The 19441-nt window shown below is 45.3% G+C and overlaps 1 protein-coding gene across 2 annotated transcripts in view; it reads right to left on the bottom strand.

Annotated features, from left to right (window-relative positions):
* Positions 1-8618, bottom strand: part of BMP6 (bone morphogenetic protein 6) — an 87945-nt gene extending 79327 nt beyond the window's left edge. Inside the window, exon 1 of one of the 2 annotated variants that reach the window (XM_066187840.1) lies at positions 7751-8618. In XM_066187840.1, coding sequence (XP_066043937.1) covers positions 7751-8177 — 427 coding nt within the window. In that variant the 5' untranslated portion in view covers positions 8178-8618. The remainder of the gene's footprint in view (positions 1-7750) is intronic. The other variant, XM_066187832.1, reaches the window with a different exon arrangement.
* Between the last annotated feature and the right edge of the window lie 10823 nt (positions 8619-19441).

Raw genomic sequence — 19441 nt, 5'->3', positions numbered from 1 at the left:
AGCTACTGTTTTAGTTAGCAGAACACTTCGGCTCTGTCTACATTATCCTTTTTTGCCAAACGTTCCCACTGTTGCTACCACTGATTCAATTCTGTCATTGTGCTATGATGAACACTGCTACGTAAAATAAAAAGAGCTGAAAGCAGCGCTGTCAAAATCTTTGTGCCCTTAACAACAAAGCAAAACAAAACAAAATCTCATTACATCACCAAAAAAACCCAACCAACCCAAAACCCAAACAAACAAAAAAATCCATTCCAAAACTCTACCCAACACTACAAGACTGTTTCTTAAGTAACTGAAAGTTCAGGAAATGCCAGCCCCAGTCCACAGCAGGTTTTAGGAATCAAAGTCCATTATGAGGTATTAAACACCCTGGCAATCCCATAGGGACTTAGCTTCTTTAATTAAGCTTTTTTCTCCTGCAACAGCCCTGCAGCCCCATGCCCTTCCCAAAGCCCCTGTGTGGGAGCCTGCTCTGGGTGCAAAGCACCAGGCCACTTGGTGTGCTGCTGCCAGCCACTGCTGCTGCAAGTGCTGCAACCCTGCAGAAAGCACCACTCCTCATCCTCTGTCAGCCATGACTGAAAAAAAGATGGAAAGAAATGACTCACTGAACATTTTTCAGGAATGTCTCCTCACCCACAGCATATCATGGCTACAGAATCCCCGTCACAAGTGCCCTCTCAATTCCCACTTAGAACTGCAGGAAGTTTGGGCTGGAATGGATCTTTAAAAGTCATCCAGATCAACCCCTGCCATGAGCAGGAACCTTGTTCAGTAAAACATATTGTTCAAAGCCCCATCCAACCTGATGTTGAACAGCTCCAAGGATGGGGCGTCCACAGCTCCTCTGGGGAGCCTCTTTCAGTGGAATTCTGATTCTTCTTCTGATTGAGAAAATTCTGCCTTATATCTAATCTAAACCTACCCTCTTTGAGTTTAAAACTGTTGCCCCATTGAACCGGAAACCTAGGTATGACCCAACAACAGGCTCCAAGCATCAGATAGGCAGAAGACAGCTTTCCAGTCCTTAACCTCCATCTCCCAGGCTCTGAGGTGTGATACCTGCTGTAACAATTGGGAATCTCTCACCCATTAGCCATTTTTCCATTTGGGCAACAGTGCTTGTTCTTTGCTCTCCACTGCTATATAAATGGACAAATGGTAATATTAAATGATCAGTAGGTGGGCTGTACTTTACAGCATAGCTGTGCATCTGCTGGGATACAGCAGAAACACACAATGGGACTGTTTACGTCCCAAGTAAATCATACCTTCCTCTAACCCCCTACAAGTCAGCAATGAGGCAAGACGACCTAAAAAGAATCATGACTCCATGGCATGGAAAGTCTAAACAACACCTTCCTTCCTCCTAAATCACAAACACTGCTTAGAAGTTTATATTTAAAACTACAAGAGAGAGTGTAACCACTGCAATGCACTGGGCTAGACCCAGCAAGGACCCACAGCTCTCTGGCAGAGGTACAAGCCTGCAGCAAGCAGTCCCAGCAGGAGCTCAGCACAAGACGTCCACGACAGCTGCCCAAGTGATTTTCTGCTAAAGCCATGTTGAGCTGGAAGAAAATTGCCAAAAGAAAACCTTTTTATAAGAAGTGGTTTAGCTTCAATTTTTTTTCTGAGGGAAAGAACTAGGAAGTTCTGTTTTTATTTTTACAAAATAATTTTTAAAAAACCAGCCCCACACCTGTGTTTCTAATTCAAAATGCAACTTTTCATTTATTTACAGATTAAAAAAAATGGCTTAAAGTAATCAAGACTGGTTTGGCAATACTAGCTTTTTAAAATTACAATAAACTGCTGTTGTTATTGTTGTTGTTGCTGGAAGAAAAAATTGTGTGAAATGTTGAAGTCTAAGACTGTAAATTTTCAAGCTCTGAAAAGCTTTCACAAGACAGAGAATAATCCTACTAATGTCACACTGTCTGGTTCCAGTAGCTTAGTCCAGATGACAGTCAGACTTGGATAAATTGCTTACATGAACATGACCATCCACTCATTTCAGCAGTACAGGTTTTGAAGAGCAACATTTCCAGGAGCCACACATCTTCCAGGGCTCCTAGCCAAAGGTAGAAGGATGACTACCATCCCTCAAACTCCAAGTCCAGAGGAGCTGAGGGCTTCTAAAAGACCATTTTCCCTTTCTTTAATCACACTGTCAAGCAGCTTCACACTAGCAGGCAGCTACTTCAAGGAGATTACATAAATGAGGATCTCGAGCTGCATCAGTTGAACAGCAAATATAAGGCTGCTCTTCGGCACTTGGAAATCTGTCTTGGCATCAAAGCCCACTATACAAGACTTGGCAGAAGTCAGTAAACTCATTCCCATCATCAGCTTCATGATTTCTAATATTGGCCTGCTCTAGACACACGTGGAGGACACTGCTCACATGCCGAGCAAGCAAGGCTGTACGCAGCCAGCTGGCAGCACAGCCAGATCTGCAGCATCACACACTCCGGTTATTCCCTCTGAGTAGATGTCTTGACCTTTATAACACGTGGCCAAGAGTATAAACAGATGGGATGACAGTATGAATGGTACGGTCCCATCAATACAATCACGCAACATCCCTGATACATCTTGGTTGCCTAATTTCCTATCTCCCAACAGCAAGCACAGTACTGGGAAAAAGGCAGGTGGGGTGATCAAATCCTTCAGATGAAAAAAAATCACCTGCTTTAGAAACACATGTAAGGATGTTGGAGAACTGCTCCCCTCCTGTGAAAAGCTGTGCAGAACAAAGGCATATTGCTTGCACCTAAGGCGCTATGGATTTGTGCAAGATCATTCCTAGAAGGAAATCTGGTAGGTGACCGCTGCCAAAAAGATGAAAAGCCTGTTTGTAAGACATCACATCCATAAGGTGCTGCTTTATAGGCAAGGAAAGAGAGAGAGAGTATCTGTACAAGTCTTAGATTTACCTCCAAGCAACTTCCTTGCACTGAAAGGGAGCATCCTTGCCCCAGCAAACACTTGAAGTCTTGCAGGAAGGATGGGGATTGCCTGGAGCTTGAGGATTCAAAAATAGAAGAGGCTTTTCACCACAACCTCAATTCAAACAGTGTTGAAGCTTCAGGGCTGACTGGAGGACTACCTGGCAAAAGGTGAGCTTCCCCTCAACCTTTTGCATGAAGCCCTTCCAAGGGACCTGTGGGACCTATGATAAAAGAGACTCCCGCCAAAAGTAGAGATACAGTGAATCAGTGTTGTTAGATACTAACATTTGTATCAATGAATATTTTCATTGATAAAAAAAGCCACAATGCTGAATAACCAGGTAGCACACCCCAAAGCACACTTTTTATGATCCTTATCTCTGGTGGGTTAGTTGCGTTCAGACTTTTCCTGCACAGCTATCAACAGCCCCAGATTTGGGTCATGGCAGAAACTCAGATTGCCTCCGAATTCCCTGGGTTTCACTGTAGGAAGTGCATGGCTGTTTTTCCTCTCAGCATGGATGCCAGGATAGGAAGACATGGGTGACGACCATGTTCTGACACAGGATTGCTTCACAGCACCTTTCATGATACTCAAATAATTCTGGATGCAGTTAAAGTAGCAAAGTCTTTGAGAGTCTTGTTTTCTGCTGCTTCACATAGCATGCACTACTCTGAAGACACCAGCTGGTGAAACAGAGGATGGAGTGCAGATCCCCTTCACATCAGCACTGATGTGCCTGAGAACAGCAAAGTCAAACTCTCAATCCAGCATCACTGCCTCAAGAGGGATCTCCATACCAACCCCGGGCTGTTCTGCCAAGAGGAGATAACCTTAACTTGTGCCATAAGGAAGGTACATTTTCCAGATAGGAAACATTAATAGATGCTATTCTCCCAACAGTACTGTGTCTAGACACGCCACACATTTATAACAAGGCTATTCCTACAAGAAAAGCTGAACAGTTTCACAAAGATGCCTGTTGGCCCACAATGCACTCCCGTGCCCCAGCCCCAAAACCCTGCTGTAAAGCCATTTCCACAGCACTGAAGTCTGGTACCCTGCTTCATCAGTGAATCCATACAGATGTTTCCATCTGTGCTAGCTATCCAGACTTCCTATGTGGGAAATGAAAAGAAACAGGCACTTGTCAGATGCCTCATCCTAATGAAAACACCAAAATAGATGCTTCTAGGATCATCTTCCCAAAAAGGGGACCAGATTTACCAAGGACAGGTTGTTTTCTGTCAAATTATTTTTTGGTATTTAACCCAATTATTATCCAAATTATCTGAACTGATTTATATCTCTTGTGATTTTATTTTTAATGGGAGCAAAAAATTATTTCTCCTCCCTGATACTGCTCTCCAGGTGCTTTATAAAACTAAGCGCTAAACATCTGGAAATCCCAAACACACCAAGCTCCCCTATGATCAGTCCTTCTGGGAATCATTGCCCACACCTTGCAAGCCCATACTACAATACAGACATCACCAGGCAGGCAAGATAAATCCCAGACCCCCCATTTCAAAGACTGATATTTCTTGTCCTCCCTGTAAGACAGCAACTCCCCATGTCTGAAGAACCTCCACACCTGTGACGTTCCTTTTTCACTTAAAAAAAAATCCCAAAAACAAAATAGAAACCATCTCCAAGAACACCATCACCTCTGAGACTGGGACAAGCCTGCACTGCCTGAATAATCTGAGACCTCACCAAAGTTCCTCACCTTTGCAAGACCTTTGCAAAGGGGACTCAAACCCTGAGCACATATGGAAACATAGCCTTCCCCAGACAGAAAACACGTCTGCTGTGTCCCCAGACTGAAGAATATAGGTTGGTCAGGAAGGGCTGGAGCCCTGCATGTTTAAAACCAGCACTGACTACAAGCTAGTGACTCTTTTTGGGCTACAGGGCTGGAAAAATTAAATGCACTTTTTTAAGAACATCAACACCTGCAAACTTTCATGACAAAGTCAGACTCCTCTGCACAGCTGACCTAGGTGATGGCTTTCCAGCACAATGAGATGCATCAAACTTTTGTCTAGTTCTGAGCCGCAGCAGGGGCAGCATCATGACCTGAAGGCAGGTCACCCACACTGACCTGACACCCACACAGCCACATGCACCTGCATCCCCAGGTGATACCATACACTCCTAACCCTGAGAGAACAGCAAGGGCTCCTCACATATCTTTGGTAGTTGCCCCTTCGATAATGGAAAGGGAAGTCTTTAAGGCTGAGCACAAAGTTTTTCAGAAGTCAGTTTTAACTGAACTGAAGTAACTGTATGTATGGAGACATGCACAAAGCCCCAGCTAAAATAATTCTGGAAGTGTCCACATATAAGCAGACTCCAGCTGTGAGTTTTCAGGGTTGTTTGACATGTACTTCATTGGAATAGTCAGTGTGCTTGAAATAAAGAATTCTTCCCTTTCTGCTGTGATCCCACCATCTTTTGCTGTGTTTCTGACTTCATCTAATAAACCACTTTGACAGATCACAAGCTGGCTTTCTTTCTCCCATCAGACCTTTGGTTTCTATATTGGAATATAACCTTGGAGTTCCTCTAATTTTCTGACCTGAATTACCATTAAATGGAAAAGTAAATGTCAATAAACAGGTGAAAGACCCAAAAAAATCCCTGGTATGTCAGAGAAGCCACAGAAAACAGCCAAACAGCTGTTCAGTCCCAGCCCATCGATTTGTCATCACTCTGGTAACAAACAATCACATTAAATGACATTATGGCTTATGACTTGAGATTTGGAAGTTGAGGAGAAATTTGTACAGCTGATTCATGCTTCCTGAGATGCATAACTAGCATTTCAATTGCTCTATTTTACTACATTACATGAATAATTTTCCTCATTGTTACATAAGTGTCTAGATTCAAATTATCAGAACTGATTTGAATCATATGAGTGGAAGGGGTTATTTTCAAAAGAAACACATACTTTTAGGTCTACTATCTAATAATACTCTCCTGGTGCTTTATAAACAGCTAATTACCTTCTAAAACACCACATGCTCACACTTATCCCTGAAATCAGCTCTTTTGGGAGCTGCCTAGCCCCTTGTAGGCACCTTGTTTCACATCCCGTAAGTAAAATGTGCCATGGGGGTTTCTTACAGACAGCTACAGCCAGCACCACACTTCTTAAATTCACAGCTCCAAGTACAGGTTCTGAAAGTTCCCAAGGCAAAGAACAAAGACAGCAGCAGCAGCTCTGGGTATTCAAAGGACAGAGAGGTTTGGGGAGGCTGGGAGGGAAGAAACACAGAGGCAGGTGCCCTTTTGGACTAGAAACTGCTACAGTATTTCCCAGATCTCAGCTTCTGAGCTGAGAACAGAGACCACGCTGGTTTCATTGATGGACACTTTCAGGATGTCTCTATCAAATTAATCCAAGCTCTGAGATGGCAGCACCACCTAAACATCCCTGAGCTGACTTTAAACAAGGCAGCCGAGACCATGACAGGTACACACCTGCAGTACAAGGAGGCAATAGGGTTTCACACTCCTGGAAGGTCTGAGCACCTAAGGGAGCTCAGCTGTACCCATACAAGTTGTGGTCGCCTCGGTTTCAGTGTAGACATATCCTTCAACAACTGTTTGCAACTCTTCTGAGCTACTACGTGATTTCCATCAGGTACAAAAATTAATCAGCTCTTGTTCTAGATGCACACAGCATGGTACAAAGCTATTGAACACCTGTACCAGCACTGGGAGCTCCGAGAAATTTCCTGCTGCAGCAACATAACCCTGCTCCAAATGAGTAAAAACACAACAAATTGAGTTTGTTTTTTGGTGGGGTTTTTTTGTCTTTTTGTTTTTGGGTTTTTTTTTTTTTAAACAAGACAAGCTGTTCAAGCTGTTGTTGTTCTGGCACACAGCTCTGGCAGCACAAGTAAAAAGGCGAAGTTTTCAGCTGACCGGCTAAGACACTTGAGCTTCACAGGAATTCCCTAAAAAAAGGAACTGTAATTTGCCAACTGAAATATTTTCATTATCCACATTAGGCAGAATCTAATTACACTGTTTCCTTACAATTGCATAGTACTAAGAGCTCCTTTAAGTAAAAAAGCTTAATGACTTTCCCACTGTTACGCCTGCCTCAGAGCCCTTCACGTCGCTGACAGGATGATTTGTTTGGAGAGCAGGTTGACGTCTAACAGAACTTAATTCAAGATTTCCACATGATACAGATTTTTATTATGTTCCCGTGCTCAATCACCAAAATAACCTACACAGAGTCACATCTTCACCACCACACTAGCTCTGATCCCTTAAAATAAAAACAAACAAACAAAAAATTTTAAAATGAGGACGCCGTGAAGTAGCGTGCCTATACTTTGTTCAAGCCAGAAAGGCATCTCTGTGCTGCTGGACCTTGCATAGAGTGAATGCAACCTGCACTCTGGCATGACCCCAGCTCTGCTGCCCAAGAAGCAGAGGAGGGTGTATTTCATTCTGAACTACAGGCTTCGACCACTATCAGAACAAGGACTACTAAAAATAATAACTATTCTTTTTTTTCTTCCTTCCTCTCACTCCCCCCCCTCAAGGTTTTGCATGCTGGGGTACTTTTTTTTTTTTTTTTTTTTTTTTACTGTTTGCGAGAGGTTTTGCCTTTTCCCGAAGCGAGCTGCCCTCCTCGACGAAACCCTCGCAGTCCAGGGTGGGTTCCGGCCGGCAAAGCCCCGACCCCGTCGCGCTCCACCGGGGCGCCCGCGGGACGGGCGGACTCCGCGCAGCCCAGGACCCACTTCCTCCCTCCCTCACTCACCCAGGTTGACGAAGCTCATGACCATGTCGGCGTCGTTGAGGAAGGCGCTGTCCTGCGGGCTGGGCAGCGGCGGGGCAGGGGTCGGCGGGCGGCCCCCGCGCTCCGCGCCCGCGTTGCCCTCCGCGCCCTCGGCCAGGGAGTGGTAGAGGTCCAGCATGAAGCGCGGTGCCGCCGTCAGCCGTCCCGGCGGCGGGGCCGGCGGCTCCCGCGGCAGCGGCCGGGGGCGGTGGGGCAGCCCCAGCACCGAGAGGATCTCCCGCTGCATCTCCCGCTTCTCGTGCGACTTCAGCCGCCGGTAGAGGAAGCCCGAGGCGGCGGCGGGCGGCGGCGGCTCCCCGCCCTCGGCGGGCAGCGCGGGCTCCGCGGGGCGGCAGGCGCCGCTCAGCAGCGCCCAGCAGCAGCACAGCCAGGCCAGCCGGCGCGGCATGGCGCTCGGCCGGGCGCGGGCGGGCGACGTCCCCGCTCCCCGCTGTCCCCGGGGGCTGCCCGCCGCCCTCCAGCCCTGCTCCCCCGCGGCGGGTTCGGCCCGGGCCGGCGGGGGGCGGCCAGGCCGGGGGGGCTCAGCGCTGGTCCCCGCCGCCGCCGCCGTGCATGGCCGCCCGCGGGGCACCGCGCCCCGGAGCCCCCCGCGCCCGCCGCCGCTCAGGTGCGGCGGGGCCGCCCCCGGCCCACTCCAGCCGCTCAGTTCGCCATGCCCCTGCCCGGGGGATCCGCGCCGGGCCGCGGGTACTGCGTACGGGGGGAGAAGGAGCAGGGTGAAGAGCAGCAAACTTTTCTCGCCGCCAGCGAGCGAACGAGCGAGCGGCTCCTGCGGCTGCAGCCCCGGTCCCCGCGGGCTGGCCGGAGCGCGGCTGCTGACAGCGAAGGCAAATCAGCAGCGCGCCCGCCTCTCGGCGGGGCGGGCGGCCGCTCCTCCGGGGCGGGGAGCGGGCGCAGGTAGCGCGGCCCCGCGGGGCGGACGGGCGGGGCTGGGGCTGGGGCGGCGGAGCAGGTTGAGAAGCGCCGGCCCCGTCGGGTGACACGGACTAGCTGTGCTGGAGAGGCGCAGCTAAGCTGCGGCTCCGGCCGCCTCTGCCGCCGGACTCTGCCGGCTTGTTTCTTGTTAGAGGAAGGGTTTCGGCCACCCCTCCTGCCCCCAGCGGGTGTTGGCTATTTGTCCTGAAAATAGGTGGAGTTTTCTAAATCTGAATAAGTATTGCGGTTCGTTTTAGCAGGTTATGGCATACCGCACAGCTTGTGTTTCTGGAGTATCTTGCGGAACAGAACAGGGAACTGTCGTACATGGCTGGGCGTACCCAGGTACCCCCCGCCAGCCCTGATCGATGGAGTACAGGTCTGCATCCTGTGGAGCAGGCTGTACTGCCAGAAAAAAATATAACCTCCCCTCCAGTAACGCTGCAGCTCTGATTTCATCACTTTCATCGAAGAGTGGAAAAAAAAAAAAAAAAAAAAAAAAAAAAAAAAAAAAAAAAAACCGAACCCAGACACCATCCAACACTCCAATAACAGCAGTTTGGTTGAGCGAGAGGCAGCTCTTCCATAGCCTAAACTCTGACTTCATGGATCTTCCTCGGATTGGATGAGTAAAGCCAGTCTAGTCTCACTGAAATCAGTGCAATTGCTTTAGGTTTGAACTGGGATAATTTCATAGGAGTTGGCCCAAGAATGATATCTGGACCATTTGAAGTCACTGGCAAAATTTCCATTAACTTTATTAGAATCAGAATCTGGCAATAAGCTCATATTCAGCTTCCCAGAGACACAGCTGAGAATATTCAGGACAGAATACAGTCTTTTCAGAAGTGGAGGTTACACTGAGCCTTCACGGCTCTGAAAACAAGGTGACAGATGTGTGTTTGGACTGCACCAGTCAAGGAACACTGTAATGCTGGATATTTTAAAAGGTGTTTTGACACGAAAAGGGGCATCTATAAGGAGATTTGAGCATAGCAGTCATGGGGGTGGGAGGGAAGAGTATGCAAGTTGCTTTTGCAACTGTCTTTTTTTTTTTTTTTTTTTTTTTTTTCTCTCAGATTGTAAAGACACTCGAAATTTGAAAACAGGGGTGCATGTGACAGCACAGACCCAACATGCTCCTTTTGCTGTAGTGGATCCCACTGCCTTCATGAAAGAGGTCTGTGTTTCCCAGGAAGGATTCAAGAAGGCAATGTCCAGGGAAATTTTTGTACTGCTGGTTCATTTATTCACTTTTATTTCAACATAGAGCAGTGGAGCTACTTTTATTAGATGAGGAGACTAGGGCTCACTCCCAGAGAGGAGGTGAGCAACACACCTTTCCTTCTGTAAGGCAGTGTTGGATCGTGCTGGGAAAACCCAGGTTCCCAGGACCAGAGCCCGGTGCACAAGCTGTCCCCTTGGTGAGCTGAGAGGGATGCAGGACATTTTGCAGCCCTTTAGCAAGGGCGTGCGGAGGTTGGGAGGAAGTGCAGGAGCCCTTAGGTGAGGGAAGGACGTTTCCTAGGCGGGTACTTATCCCGCAGGTGGTGGGGGAGGAGAGCAGCCAATTCCCAGAGACCTTTAGTTCCCGGTCTCTGAGCTTGTTTGGGTGTAGCTCCTGTCGATGTGTCCAGAAGAGCTTTGTAGCCTCGGCTTCCTGTTTTGATAATAAGAGCGGGAAGTGTCCCATTACACGGTTATTGCTGAAGAATGAACCCTTCCATCCGAAGTGTCCCCTGCTTCTCTCGAAGACAGGAAGAGATGGTGCACGTTTGGCAATAGACAGTGTCAAACTCTGGAGCAGCTCTTGGGTGTTTCTGCTCCTCTGATTCTCAAACGTGTATCACCTTTACGTTTTTAATCTGAAATAGGAGTTACTGCAATAAACAGCAAGTGTTGTAACAGTTGGAAGCATTCGGGCATCTGAGTTTAAAGGAGTCTGAGGACAGGGACACAGAGCAAACCATCCAGTAGTTCCCTCTTAAGTTACCTTATCTGGTGGTAAATTCCCTCGTGTAGGTGGGAAGCTAATGCCCTACTTAAGAGGTCATTGCACCTTGTTAACTTTAAGTATTCCACTTTTTTTTCCAGAAGTGCTTTCCAGAGTTGCACGCCACTCACGCCTGGAAATGCCTCTTACTTGTGGATGTGAATGCTTTACTGTGGGGGTCAGTTAGTGCTATCAGACCTAGAAGAGTTACAGCATCCCGCTGCAACTCGATGAGACTGAAAAGGACTAGTTCTCCTTCCAGAGGTCACATGCAGTGACTGCTTTCAGATATTCCTGCCAGCTGAAAGGGCAAGTTTCCCAAAAGGATTTTGGGACTTTGGATAAGAGCTGCGTACCTAATTCTCTGGAGGAGTGCAAAGGGTCTGTACTCTACAACTGCTGCAGGCTGAGACATACACGTTTTAAGAGTTAAACATATATTTTCGAGCTACCCACAGGATTTTTGATTTTTCGCTGTCAAGAAGCCTTCGCAGCATGCCCGCTGTACAAAATTCTGTGGTAACACGTAAATTCACTCGAGTTTTCGCTGTCAGATCTTCAAAAATGTTGCGAATGCGGGTTTTTGGGTATTGTGCAAATCACCGGCTTTCCCTGCTCATGACGGACATCTGGTGGCAAAGTGGGGAAACTCGGGTCTGTTCCTCGAAGTTACCCTCGTTAGCAAGTTAGCAATAACTGTTTTTCTTTGTCTCTCAAACAAATAAACAAATAAACAACAAAATAAAAGAAACCAACAAATGAAACCAACAACCCCAAACCAAAAATAAGCAACCCTTCCTCTATTTAAAGCAAAGAGGCCTCCTCCCTCCCCCAGACCAATCTGATGTAATTTTCTGTCCTTAAGGCAAACTTTAGCCTATATTCAATCCTACACCCGCTCAGTGCTTCACGAAGAAAGTCTTTTATACATGACCATGAACAGAGCGTGTACCCTACAGAATATCCATTCCAAAGTGTGGCAAAATGCCAGCAAGGATTAACTACAGCAGTTAATTTCTTCTGGTAGAGCCAGTGTTTAGGTTGTATGCAATTAAAAGTTGGACTACCTGTTTATAGTCAGAGAGAATTTATTGGATTTTCAGTGGTCTACTTTTATCAAATCATTCCTTTCTCTTATTTAGGCAAATTAAATTTCCAAGTTGTTTTCTGCAAAAGTTGTGAGGAGCAGTTCAAGGCATATGAAGCACTGAAAGGGTAAAGAGGTAGTTCACTTTAGCTGGAAACCTCCAGAATGAAAAGAACCAAACAACAAAACAAACAAACAAAACAATGGATTTTTCATCACAATGTCTTAAAATATACGACCTCAACTGTACTCATGAGGAGAATTATGCAAAGTCATCGTCAATCATCCCAGGTACCAGGATTACACAACCCTATCAGAATGATACACATTCAATTATTTTTTTTTTCATAGCTAATAACATACTTTTGAACAGAGGGGAGAACTTACTATTCTAGTGACCCCTTCTCCATCTCCTGAGCACAGACCCAGGCTCCTCTGCTTATGGGGTCAGCAAGGACACTGAAGTAAGGGCAGCTTTGGTCCTCACACTCATTTTGCCAAACAAAGTGGGTATTTTTTTAAAGCAATGTGGAGGAGATGTAAGTAGTGACATTTGCTTTCTAAAAAAAACCCCCAAACCCTATGTTGTACAATAATGACATAGCTGGAATAAACTATTTGCAGCACTGCACTTGGAGAGGTTAAAAATGCAAACATGCCTCCTAATTTTAGTGTATCAGTTTCCAAAGTCTGCTTGTGCAATGAGGAGTGGTTGAGTATAATCTTAGTTCAAAGATTGAAGCAGGCTAAAAACAGCATTTGCTATGAAGGCTCAAATTTTTCTTTTTGCTTGCTGAACTAACTTTCTCCACTGCAAGTAGAGGCAGTTGAAAAATAGTAACATCATCTTATTTGCACACAGCAAACCACTACTCTCTTTACTCAGAAATCTGATCTAAAAATATGCAATAGTAATTTCCCAGATCAGAATACTTTAAAAATGGTTATAAATATCAATTCAATAACACAACTGGGCTGCTATCCCTGCAAAAGCAAACAGTTAGAAGTGAAATAAATCCCAGTATGAGGTTCACAAACAATTCCAACTCTGTTTCAGTACTGGCCGCCATCTTCACCCTATCAAGCATGTACCTACGTATGAAAAATTATACCTTAAATTTTATTTTAAGTCAACAGTATCAAGGGAATCTGACCTGAAATTGCAGCAATTAAGTAAATATTAATATATTGCATCACTGTTGTAATTTTTCTGGGTGTTTTCATGGTATTTGCTTTTAAATTCGTTTTTCATTAGTGGTATTTCAGAGAAAGAACTGAATTTCTTCTGAGTGATGAAAACCAGAGAGGTACCTGGCTGCAAGAACATGAATGCTGCAGAAAGAGATGACAAGAGGAGGAGAGACCCTCACTCCATTCTCTGCTGGTGTCAGCTGGTGAACCATCAGCCAGTGTCCCTCCATGAGCATTGTCTGGCATACTGACTAGAAAAAATGAACACCATTGGTGGTAGCCCATACATGAGGATGAACTGTAAGGCTGGTTTTAGCAAGTGGCACCTTGCAGCATTCTGCATTAGCCAGTTACTAGGATTAGTGCATAATGTCTACCTCCAGGTGGTAAGGAAAGGATCCAGTTGTATTTCCCACGTCATAGCGCTTGGGTACTCACAGCTCATCCCTCTGGCTATCCAGCTCCCTGTCAACAGAAGAGGAGGATTGGGCAGTGTTCTTTGCTGGAAGAGTTCCCTTTCCCTTCTGCCTCATCCTGCTGCTGGCTGTGAGAACACACACACACACACACACTGTGGCTGGTGTGCTGCAGAGAGGCACCTACAACTGCTTCCCAGTGCTGAACACCTGAGCTCACTCACCTGCAGAGGTGCACATTTCTATACAGACAACAGAAAAAGTGTGTATTGGAGATGTAAGGGCCTGGCCATCACCTTCTGCCTTGGGTCAAAAAAGAAAAAAATCAAAAAAACCAAGACCAATGACAATGGTTAAGGAAAGAGCAGCTGTTAAAATTGCTCACAAACACTGCAGAATGGGGCTGGAAAATATCCTGGAGAGGAAAAAAAAATATTCTGAAATCTTATTTAAAGTAACTCCAATGAGGTCTGCTCTTATCAGTGTGCAAAATATGTCTTTTCAACAACACTTTTCAATAAAATTGAGATAGACCTAAATAGCATGGGGCCACAGTGGGGACTGCCAGATTATTAAAGTCTGAAAATACAAATGCCATTCCCAGCAGTATCCTATTGTAAAGTCCACTCTACTCAGACTACCTTTCCCTTATCTATTTGCACACAGGGGCAAGTTTTCAAAGACAAAGGGTCCTAAACACCCTCCAAAAACAAATGTCAGAGACTGTTCCCTGCAACTTTAGGCTCAGTTGCTGTTTTGTACCAGAAAGTCAAATGGCCTCACACCCATCCCACCCTGAACTCGATGGACATCTCCATCCTGGGTGGGGCAGCTGCAGGAAGCCTGACAGGAAGCTTAATGCCTTTTCCCATCCTCAGCCATTTCCAAGGCTTCCCCACTGCCACCATTACCCCTTCTTGCAGCAGAGCTGCCACCAAGGGGTTTTCTCCCTTGTGGTCTCCTCAAGTTCTGGGGAGTAAAACATAATTCCCACAGCTCTTTGCCACTTATATTCAGTAGACATCACTAGCTTTCATTCACTTTTGCTTCAAAAGGCACCTTATACAGTGCCAAATCAAACATGGTATTTTAGGAAAAAGCCCAGAAGACACTGCACAGGGCAGCAAGTCTACAAAGGCATTTTTAGACATCAAGAACTGTAGCAGTTTAAAAAAACTTTTAAACCCCTGTTGTGTTATAGCTGAGCCTTTTCTTTCATACACTTTTCTTTCAAACACTCCCTCAACCCCCAAAGAGAATATTTTTCATTACCTGTACTTACTGTGACAGCTAATAGCCTAATGGATTAGTTCCTTAAGGGAACTGATTCAGTTAAGAAGAAAGAGGACATGAATTGTTCCCAAACACCATTTAACATTTAGATTTAAGAGGTGCACATTGCAATAATCATTTTGTTAACGAGTTGGGAGAAGAGCTGAGGTAAGCAGCAGCTGTATATCAATTTTAGCTGAAAAGATGCAGCTGCCATTGTGCACTAAACAAGTTTCCACGCCAGCTCAAGATGAGGTAACTCAGAAAAAAAGAATAATCTTTTTTCTTTCTACAGGAAATGTTTAGAGGCTGATAAAAGAGATTTTATACATCATATGCATTCTGAAGGTAGGTAGAAACCACAGAGAAAGAAATGTGGTTTCTTTAGAGACTATTAGAAGGAAGCCTTGTAAAAGAAAAAAAACCCAATTTTTCAGTGTCCTTAGTGTTCTCTGAATTAATAAATTTCCTCCTTATTGAAGCAAGAGCGATAAGCAGCTAGTAATTGCATTGCTTATGGGAGGCTTCAAGTTTCCAGAGCAACAGCACGCCTGTAATGCAGGGGTTGTCTTTGTTGCACTGTTGGCCCAAAGAAGAGCTCAAATTTTCTGTCTCAGCCAGCTTCCACACAAGCTCTGAAGCCTCTATCCCTCCTGCAGGATGCCAGCAGCCCAGACTTTTCTGGGTCCCCAGGGGATGCAGACTGAGAAACCACTGCTGCTGTAACTCAGGGTGGGAAAACCAGTTGGGATATGACCACCCGGGGCCATTGGGCAGCATGGATGCTCCCTGGAGCTAGCACATTCACACTGGTCAGCATGGCTGTGGGCACAGGCTCACAGTCACAGCACTGAACAGCAGGTAAAACCTTCCCTTGCCAGACCCAGCATCTGCAAGCCTTTCAGAAGGGACTTGGGCAGCTGATCTGCTCCAGGTCCACGTGGGTCTTTGCTCCTATGTAAAAGGATGACTCACATGGGGTGGAAAGAGTAGCCCCTAATGTATTGTTACTGTTTTCATATTTGACAAGTACAGTACTATAATAAATAATGTAAAACAATGAATAAATAATGTCAATGACAAGATAGGATTAGCTTAAAACTGCGTACCTCCAGTGTGTAGGATGCCAGAGGTCAGACACCAGAAGCTGCTGAGTAGTGTTGATGTGATGCTCTGTTCAGACTTTCTAGATGGATGGAGCACTGTGACCACACTCTGTCTCACTGAGCAGGGGTGGTGGGACAGCCTCTGAAGGCACACCAATGTCTGCAGGACTCTCACTCTCTCTGTTTTGAAATTAAATGTTGTTAGGACTGCTCTCTGGGACTGACCTCCTACCAGACAGGGGAGGTTCATGAACACAGCGCTCCTCCCTTACTCCCCAGGACTGCCTCTGGTCAGTATCAGCATCCACCCACCTCGGGAGCCATTTGAGGTGGCACTATCTGGCCCAGACTGAAATAATACCCAAGACCACTGTGTTCAACGACGAGGACGATCCTGTCCCAGGACCCAGCAACATTAGTCGTCACTGCTTAATGTATGGGAACAGATGTAGTGTGAGTTGCCTCTGATGTAGGCTGGATGCTTCCTGAGCATCCTTCATGGCAGCCTTGGGAAGGGTACTGCTCTTGGCCCTGGGCAAGCAGCCACATTTTGTGCTGATGTGAATTAAAAACACTATTCATTTCAAAATGTTACCTGAGGTTTGGGGCAGTTATTTGCAATCTGCTGAGCAGAGCTCCCAGTAGAAATACAGCATTTGGCTTGGGAAGGAAACATTTCTAAGCTAACTTCTGGCTTAGAGTAATTCTATTCTCTTACGACGTCTTTATTTCACTCGGCTTTGAAGAGATAGAGGAGTCAGATAATTAATTATAAAAGACAGTTAAAAAAAAAAATAACCAGTCATTCCAGAGTCTTGCAGCCCCAAGACAAAACTGATACACCAGTGACAGCATATGGGCCCTTGTTAGTGTGGAACCAAATGCCTGCATCTGATCTCCATTAGAGAAGCCTCTGTTCACTTCCCTCACCCAAAACGATAAGGAAATCCATTTAATCTTCTTCAAACCATACAACACCACTTGGTGAGTTTTGTTTCCTTCCATTTAAAATAAAATAAAGCAGTAAAATATGATAACAGTCCATCAAGTGATGTTCCAGTTTCATTTATGTGCTGTTCAGAACAGTTTGTGGCAATAAAAGGAATGGGTACTCGAATAAGGTATTATGGTCAGCAGCATGTGGGAAGATATATTTAGTTTAGATACTAATAATAGCCTGATAGCCTCAAAGCAAGATAATGGAATGTGACAGATGTTGGATGTTTTCTCTTTGCAGTGTGCCAGATGTATATTTTAAATTACTGTTTGCATGACAAAAGGGCCAAGAGGCCTCACTTTTGGATCCATGGCCCTCCCTCTGAGGCTGGGCTCTGCAGACAAGAATGCAATTCCTTTCTCATGGTTTAACCCCAGCCAGCAACCCAGCCCCACACAGCCACTCACTCACTCTGCCCAGGTAGGATGGGGAAGAGAATCAGGAGGGTAAAAGTGAGAAAACTTGTGGGTTGAGATGAACACTATTTAACAAGCAAAGAAAAACAAGAAATTAATCAGCTACTTCATATTTTCAGGCAGGTGTTTGGCCATCTCCAGAAAAGCAGGGGTTCATCATGGGTAGCAGTTACTAGGGAAGACAAATTCCATTATTCCAAATATTCCCCCTCCCTCCTCCTTCCCTGGGTTTTTATATGCTAAGCACAATGCCATATGGTCCAGGACATCCCTTCGGTCATTTGGGGTCAGTTTTCCCAGCTGTGTCCCTCCACAATTTCTTGTGCACCCCCAGCCTACTTCTTGACAGGGTGGGGTTGGAAAGCAGAAAAAGTTTTGTCACTGTACAAGCACAGCTCAGCAATAATGAAAACTTTTCTATATTACTGACACTCTTTCCTGTACATGCTCAAAAACTGCTAATTACTGTGAAAAAAAAAAAGTATCACACAAAAAATCAGCACACCCACCATAAAAATAGAAATGACAAGTTATTTTTATCATGTATATCAATATTTTTGCATAGCCTAGAGCATCCTTAAAGGTGGCATTGTCAAAATCCTCACATGAAACCCATTTATTTCCCTGTGCAGGTCATCCAACAGTGAGCCTGGCTGTGTGGAGCAGTGCTTGGCAAGGTGCTGACTCCAGGCTGGCTGCCTGGACTGAGATCCAGAGCTCCTGGGGGATCACTTCATTTGGGCAGTCAGACAGTGCCACCAGCAACTGGAGGAACCCTTTCCAAGAACAAATGCATTCATATACTACAGACATTTTCTTGGAACTACATTACTGTCAGGAGTGCTCTGCACAATTGAGCACTATCATTAGGAAGTTTTTTTAGTATTTGCCTTTCAGTTTTACATTTGAAGAAGCAAAAAGTTATGTATAATGTCAATTGCAGGTTCATGTTATAGAAATAACTCTGAAAAGGAGTGTTGACCTCTGTGTTTTCCTCCCACCAGTGATATCTGATACTCATTCCCATGTAATTTGTCTGTGGTATGAACTAAGACTGGATTTCTAGACTCAGACAAAGCCCTTCACTGACTTTCATACATATTTATCATTGGTCCATATTATGTCCTGAAATGCAGTTTTTGTAGACTTGATGCCATCAACAAAATTTTACAGAAGCTGTAAATTAATAAAACACAGGATCAGTGCTATAGACTAGGAGTTTCCAGCTCACATCCTCTCCAACTTGTTGGCTCTGTGAAACTGTCAGAAGCAAAATACAGAGACCTGATGTAAGTCTCTATAATCCATGCAGTAAGTCTTGCCTTTCCATAAAAACTCTCCAGATTGGAGCTGTATTAGAATTACATGCTGAGACGAGATGATGTTGTTGGGAATTATTCCAAAGGGTCAACATCTTCTTCCATGCAGCTGGTCTGTGATTTGCTAAATGACTGTGCTCCTTGCTCTGACATCAAAGTTCTCAGGAGCTGCAAACAGTAAGCACACAGCTACACCTCTGTCCAGCATAATATCATTTGGAGCTGAATCACTCTCACACCAGAGGATAACCCCTTAGGTCTTCAACTGCACCCATCTGAGCTCCTACCATCGTCAGAGCACTCAGATGTCCCAGCTCTTAATGAAGTCATTCTTACAAGCTTCTGCAGGAAAAAAGAGATCTATTTTCATCTAGAGAACTAAGGAACAAGGAGAATGGAACATCTATTCCATGGTTAGATGGGAAACTGAGAGCTGAATTCTGTTTTTCTGGTTCCCAAACAGTTCCCTAAGCATTAGCCTCTTTTTCCTCCAATAACAGGTTCAAGATGTTACAGGATTCTGACATATGGATTTCCTCCTGCAGCTCAAGGTTTTTGAGCATTTGGGGTTTGATCAGCCACTGTCACCACCATGTTTCTTCAAAGAGATGTCCTGAAGTGTTCTAACAAGCAGCTGCAACCCAAAATGGGGAGAAAGAGAGAAATGGTTCGCAGATCCTCACAGCTACTTCGTGGATATGTGGTTGGGATCAAAGGGGACTGCAGATGACAACAGCAGTGCTTAAAAGTGATCTTGAGAGTTGCGTTTTCTTGCACAAGTTTTTATATAACCATACCACTTTGTTCTCAAATATTTGAGCAGGTTAGTGACAATGAATAAACTGTAATCATTATAACATGACAACACATTGAAGTCAGTGTGGTGAAAGTGCTTTGTATTCCCAGGCACCCTACAGTCGTCATCATCTTCAATATCTGA

This window comes from Chamaea fasciata, unplaced genomic scaffold (assembly GCF_029207755.1).
Source record: "Chamaea fasciata isolate MVZ Bird 193981 ecotype frontalis unplaced genomic scaffold, bChaFas1.0.hap1 SCAF_1, whole genome shotgun sequence".
Taxonomy (NCBI): domain Eukaryota; kingdom Metazoa; phylum Chordata; class Aves; order Passeriformes; family Sylviidae; genus Chamaea; species Chamaea fasciata.
The sequence above is the reverse complement of the archived record's forward strand: the minus strand, read 5'-3'. Positions and strand labels throughout refer to the sequence as shown.